Here is a 6,526-nt window from a genome sequence, read left to right as displayed (position 1 = left end):
CACTGTCTAATATAAGTGACTGAGAAGCCCCAGTATCTCGAAGAATTTTCACTGGTACCGGGGTTGACCCTTCCATTACTAATACAAACCCATCTGACATAAAATGATGGAATCCCTACTTAACTCAGTCAGACCTCTCAGTCCTTAACTGAGCCTCAGCAGAATGTTCAGAACCCTGTGGGTTTATAGGTGCTTCAACATACTGATCACAGGCATGTGGGACGGCCTCCTTTTCCTTTTTCTTCTTCAGGACAGAACAATTAGCCACCATGTGACCAGATTTCTTACAATAGTAATAAGTAAGACCAGAACATTTCTCCTTCAACTGCTTCCCTTCATCCTCACTCTTGTTACGAGTCTCAGCTTTAATTTCTGGTTTACCCTGGTTATCCCTGCTATTCTTTTGGAAGCTCTTATTCTGGGTAAACTTAACATGATGAGTTAAAGCAAACTCATCTGCTAATCTAGCAGACTCCTGCAAAGTGGCAGCATCCTTTTCATCTAAATCTAAATCAAGGATGCACCTTTTGAATTCTTCAATTAAAACCAACTCTTTCAAGCTGTTAAAATCACCACCTACATTTTTATATGTGCACCAGCAGTCAAAGCACACAAACTTCTCATTAGCAAATTCCATATAAATCTGGTTCACAGATTTCTTCAAATTTCTAAACTTTTGCCTGTATACTTCTGGGACCAACTTGTAAGATTTGAGCACAGCCTGTTTCACCATGTCATAATCAGCTGCTTCAACAACTGTCAAAGCAGAATAGGCTTGCTGAGCCTTCCCCTTAATTACACTTTGTAAGAGAATGGGCCAACCCTCTTTTGGCCACTTTAAACTCAGAGCAACCTTCTCAAAATGCTGGAAGTATTTATCAACCTCTGCCTCGTCAAATGGGGGTACCAATTTAACTTCCCGACTGGCCTCAAACTTATCACCAGAGTCTAACGCTAGACCCCTTTGCTGCAATTGCTCTATCTTTTTCAGTTTGAACATCCTCTACCTTTCTGCTTCCTCTCTGTTTTTCTGCCTCTCTAGCCTCAATCTGCCTCCTGCTGTCCACAGCCTCCATCTTTATTTTTTCTAACTTGTACGGGAGCTCAAGCTCACTAGGTTTACTTTCAGAAACCACCTCCAACTCCTCCACTTTAAACACACCCTCAGATACATAATACTCAGCTATTATCCTCTGCATCTGTGACCTCCTCATTGTCAATTTCATCTTAGCAAGTTTTAACCTTCCAGCAATACTCAATAACTCAATCCTTCTGGCGTCCTCTAATGCCTCAGAGGTTGGCACTTCCAGACATCTATCAACATGCATTGCTTCAGATTTTCTACACACAAATAAATCAAAAGGGATTTCACCAATGAAATCGAGAAGTAATCTATATGCCCCCAAATCTGTTCATATCCAGGATGCAGGCCCCAATTTTTTTTACGAACCGTAATGGTTTAGAAATGAACCAGCAGCAATGGGCTACACCTGGAGTCTGGTTTTGATGTTAAAACCACTATCTTTATTAGTATCTGCTTATAATATAGTAACTTAAGCAAGATAAACAATAGTTAACAGAGGTATGTGTATATATGTGTGTAAATATAACTCCCAGCCTACTGAGCTCGGGGGAAACAAGGCTTGGAGTCTTGAGATGGTAAAGTATGAAAGTTCAGTTCATCCACAGAATAGGTGATGAGAGAGAGATATTTGTAATCCAGGGTAAATGTTGAGAGAAGGCAATTATGTCAAATTCCTCAGTATCCATGCTGGTAAAACGAGAGAACAGTCACTGTAGAATTTATCTGTCGTCATTCCAAATCCACATAGGAATTATCACCGAAAGTGACTTGTCACAAGGGGTATCGTCTTCAAGTGAATTACCACACCACACCCAGGCAAGGGTTAACACATAAGTGGTCTTCACAGGATACCCCAAATCAGATCCACTCCTATGGATCAAACGAGATGACAACCACACATTCGATGTTCGCTGAATCAATAATTAACCCACCCTTGTGGGCAGAGGAAAGTTCTAAACAGTGACCCATGGCCACTAGTTCCCTTGTTTCGATCCTTGCATGTTTCCTCCTTCATCTCCACCTGACTGAGTGTCTGTGTCCTCGGTTAAAACTAAACAAGCTGTGAGCGATGTAAACGAGATGCAAGTCAGACTGATTCACCTTAATCTCTCCCTCTCTTAGAATGAGAGCCCACAGCAAATGATACCTAGGGATTCATAACAACGGTCACTCCCCATTGTGAACTGACTGGTGTGCCAGTAGTTGGGATGACTGAGTGAATTCCTTACCACATTCTTTGCAGGTGAATGGCTTCTCCCCAGTGTGAACTCGCTGATGACTCTGTAGGTTGGATAACTGAGCGAATCCCTTCCCACATTCTGAGCAGCTGAATGGCTTCTCCCCAGTGTGAACTCGCTGATGACTCTGTAGGGTGGATGATCGAGTGAATCTCCTCCCACATTCTGAGCAGGTAAACGGCTTCTCCCTGGTGTGAACTCGCTGATGACTCTGTAGGGTTGATGATCGAGTGAATCTCTTCCCACATTCTGAGCAGGTAAACGGCTTCTCCCCAGTGTGAACTCGCTGATGAACCAGTAGGGCGGAAGAGTGAGTGAATCTCTTCTCACAGACTGAGCAGGTGAATGGCTTCTCTCCAGTGTGAACTCGCTGATGACTCTGCAGGTTGGATGACTGAGTGAATCCCTTCCCACAGACTGAACAGGTGAATGGCTTCTCCCCAGTGTGAACTCGCTGATGACTCTGTAGATCGGATGACCGAGTGAATCTCTTCCCACAGACTGAGCAGATGAACGGCTTCTCCCCAGTCTGATCTCGTTGATGACTCTGTAGGTCGGATAACCGAGTGAATCCCTTCCCACAGACTGAGCAGGTGAACGGCTTCTCCCCAGTGTGAGCTCGCTGATGACTCTGTAGGTTGGATAACTGAGTGAATCTCTTCCCACATTCTGAGCAGGTGAATGGCTTCTCCCTAGTGTGAACTCGCTGATGACTCTTTAGGTGGGATGACTCAGAGAATCTCTTCCCACATTCTGAGCAGGTGAACGGCTTCTCCCCAGTGTGAACTCGCTGATGACTTTGTAGGTGGGTTGACCGACTGAATCTCTTCGGACAAACTGAGCAGGTGAACGGCTTCTCCCCAGTGTGAACTCGCTGATGTACCAGTAGGCTGGAAGAGTGAGTGAATCTCTTCCCACAGACTGAGCAGGTGAACGGCTTATCCCCAGTGTGAACTCGCTGATGACTCTGTAGGTTGGATAACTGAGCGAATCCCTTCCCACATTCTGAGCAGGTAAACAGCTTCTCCCCGGTGTGAAGTCGCTGATGATTCTGTAGGTGGGATGACTGAGTGAATCCCTTCCCACATTCTGAGCAGATGAACGGCTTCTCTCCAGTGTGAACTCGCTGATGACTCTGCAAGTGGGATGACCGAGTGAATCTCTTCCCACATTCTGAGCAGGTGAACGGCTTCTCCCCAGTGTGAACTCGCTGATGACTCTGTAGGTTGGATGAATGAGTGAATGTCTTCCCACATTCTGAGCAGGTGAACGGCTTCTCCCCAGTGTGAACTCACTGATGACTCTGTAGGTGGGATGACTGAGTGAATTCCTTCCCACATTCTGAGCAGGTGAACGGCTTCTCCCCAGTGTGAACTCGCTGATGATTCTGTAGGTGGGATAACCGAGTGAATCTCTTCCCACATTCTGAGCAGGTGAACAGCTTCTCCCCAGTGTGAAGTCGCTGATGACTCTGTAGGTGGGACGACTGAGTGAATCCCTTCCCACATTCTGAGCAGCTGAACGGCTTCTCTCCAGTGTGAACTCGCTGATGACTCTGCAAGTGGGATGACCGAGTGAATCTCTTCCCACATTCTGAGCAGGTGAACGGCTTCTCCCCAGTGTGAACTCGCTGATGACTCTGTAGGTTGGATGAATGAGTGAATGTCTTCCCACATTCTGAGCAGGTGAACGGCTTCTCCCCAGTGTGAACTCGCTGGTGAGCCATTAGGTTAGATGACTCAGTGAATCCTTTCCCAGAAATTCAGCAGATGACCAGCCTCTACCCAGTGTGAACTGACTGGTGTGTCCGCAGGTGGGAAGACCGACTGTATCCTTTCTCACGCAAAGAACAGATGAATGGCCTTGCCCAGTGTGAACTTGCTGATGTACCTTCAATTGAGATAACCGAGTGAATCCATTCCCATTGTCTGAGTAGGGGAACGGCCTTTCCCCTGTTTAAAATGACGGGCGTGTCAGTTGGTCAGATGACCGAGGGAATCCCTCCCCACAGTCTGAACAGGAAGGATGGTCGATCCCTTGCTCCACTTCTTAAAGATCCAGACAGAGACAGCAAAACTGGCGTGCCATGTTTGAGATTGCTGGAAGCAAATTCCTCCTCGTTTTTAACCTGTAAAAAGATTTACAAAATCCATCAATGGGTGTAGGACAACATTTCAGGTGAGATTACTTGAGTTGCCAAGGTGTGATCTGGTATCATACTGTTACAGTGAGGTTCAACCCAAGTTGGACAGAGAAATCATCTTCTGACTGGTATCTGGAATGACCATCAACTCCCTGATGCTCTTCCTGTCTCTATAAGAATGGGACATTTCTGCCGTCTGCAATCTGTGACTTGGCTCAGTTTCACTCTCTCCATTGGTATTATTCCCTGTTCCTGCTGAGCAGCATGGGTGCCTGGCCCCACAGTAACTGAAACACTCTCGTGCAAACAGTCTTTCTTGACATGCATTTGGGATTTTCTTTTATGTATTATTAACTTAAAGTGCCACAGTTTTAACGCCATATAAAAAATTGCCGCTGAGATGAATGGTTGGTCCGCACAGCTGTTAAAAGGACTTGGAGTGAATTTTTGTATTATTTCAGGTTCTTGTCACAGTCATAGAAAATTACAACACAGAAACAGGCCCTTTGGACCATCTCGTTTGTGCTGAACTATTTGAACTGCCCAGTCCCATACCCCTACCATCCAGGTACCTATGTGGACCTCTTAAATGTTGAAATTGAGCTCACATTCAGCACTTGTGCTGGCTGCTCATTCCACACTCGGATGACCGTCTGTGTGAAGAAGTTTCCCCTCATGTTCCCCTTAATGTTTCACCTTTCACCCTTAACCCATGGCCTCCAGTTGTAGTCCCACACCATCCCAGTGGTAAAAGCCAGCTTGCATTTACCCTATCTATAACCCTGATAATTGTCATATACTCCATCAAATCTCCACTCAATCTTCTACGTTCCAAGGAATAAAGTCCTGACCGTTTAGTCTTTCCCTATAACCCAAGTTCTTCAGACCTGGCAACATCTTTGTGAATTTTCTCTGAACTCTTTCAACCTCTTTTACATCTTCCTGTAGGTTGCTGACCAAAACTGCACAGAATTCTCCAAATTAGGCTTCACCATTGTCTTGTACAATGTCAACAAAACATCCATCTCCTGTACTCAGTATTTTGGTTCATGAAGGCCAATATGCCAAAATCTTTCTTTCCGTCCCTATTTAACTGTGACACCACTTTCAGTGAATTATAGACCTGTATTCCCAGATTCCTTCCTTCTACAGCACTCCTCAGTGCCTGACCATTCCCTGTGTAAGACCTTGGTCCTACCAAAATGCAACACCTCACACTTGTCTCCATTAAATTCCATTTTGCATTTCTTCACCCATTTTTCCATCTGGTCCAGATCGCACTGCAAGCCATGATAGTCTTCCTCGCTGTCCACTACACCCCAATCTTGGTGCCATCGACAAATTTGCTGATCCAGCTAACCATGTTAACATTCAGATTACTGATATAGATGACAAACAACAACAGATCCAGCTCTAATCCCTGTGGCACACCACTAGTTACAGGCCTCTGGTCAGAGAGGCAACCATCTGCTGCCACACACTGGCTTCTCCCAAAGACAGTGTCTCATCCAATTTACTATCTCATCTTGAATGCTGAGTGACTGAACCTTCTTGACCAACCTCCCATATGAGAGTTTGTCAAGTGCTTTGCTAAAGTCCATGTAGACAACATCCACTGCCTTGCCTTCATCCACTTTCCTGATAACTTCCTCGAGAGACTCTATTAGATTGGTTAGACATGACCTATCATGCACAAAGCCATGCTGCCTATCCTTAATCTATCTATCCAAATACTTATATATCTGGTTTCTGCACATAAGTTCCAATGACTTTCCCACTACTGATGTCAACCTCACTGACGTATGACTTCCTAGTTTATTTTTAGAGCCTTTCTTGAACAGCGGAACAACATTGGCTGTCCTCCAATCCTCCAGTACCTCACCAGTCACTAAGGATTATGTAAATATCTGCGTTTGGGCCCCGACAATTTCTGAACGTCTTCCGTAGGGTCCTTGGGAACAATTTGTTAGGCCCTGGGGATTTATTCACGCTAATTTGCCTTCAGACAGCAAACACCTCCACCTCTGCAATCTGTACAGGGTCCGTGAAGTTGATGCCATT

At 45.2% G+C, this 6,526-nt stretch overlaps 1 protein-coding gene across 1 annotated transcript; it reads right to left on the bottom strand.

Annotated features, from left to right (window-relative positions):
• Positions 1-1,817: 1,817 nt before the first annotated feature.
• On the bottom strand, positions 1,818-4,355 carry LOC134341762 (zinc finger protein 721-like). Its single transcript, XM_063039676.1, is given in 1 exon segment — positions 1,818-4,355. A coding segment is annotated over 1 exon segment (1,797 nt). The 5' UTR covers positions 4,049-4,355; the 3' UTR covers positions 1,818-2,251.
• Positions 4,356-6,526: the final 2,171 nt, after the last annotated feature.

This window comes from Mobula hypostoma, unplaced genomic scaffold, assembly GCF_963921235.1.
Source record: "Mobula hypostoma unplaced genomic scaffold, sMobHyp1.1 scaffold_62, whole genome shotgun sequence".
NCBI classification, from domain to species: Eukaryota; Metazoa; Chordata; class Chondrichthyes; order Myliobatiformes; family Myliobatidae; genus Mobula; species Mobula hypostoma.
Note: the sequence above shows the minus strand (reverse complement) of the source record. Positions and strands in the feature narration are given on the sequence as shown.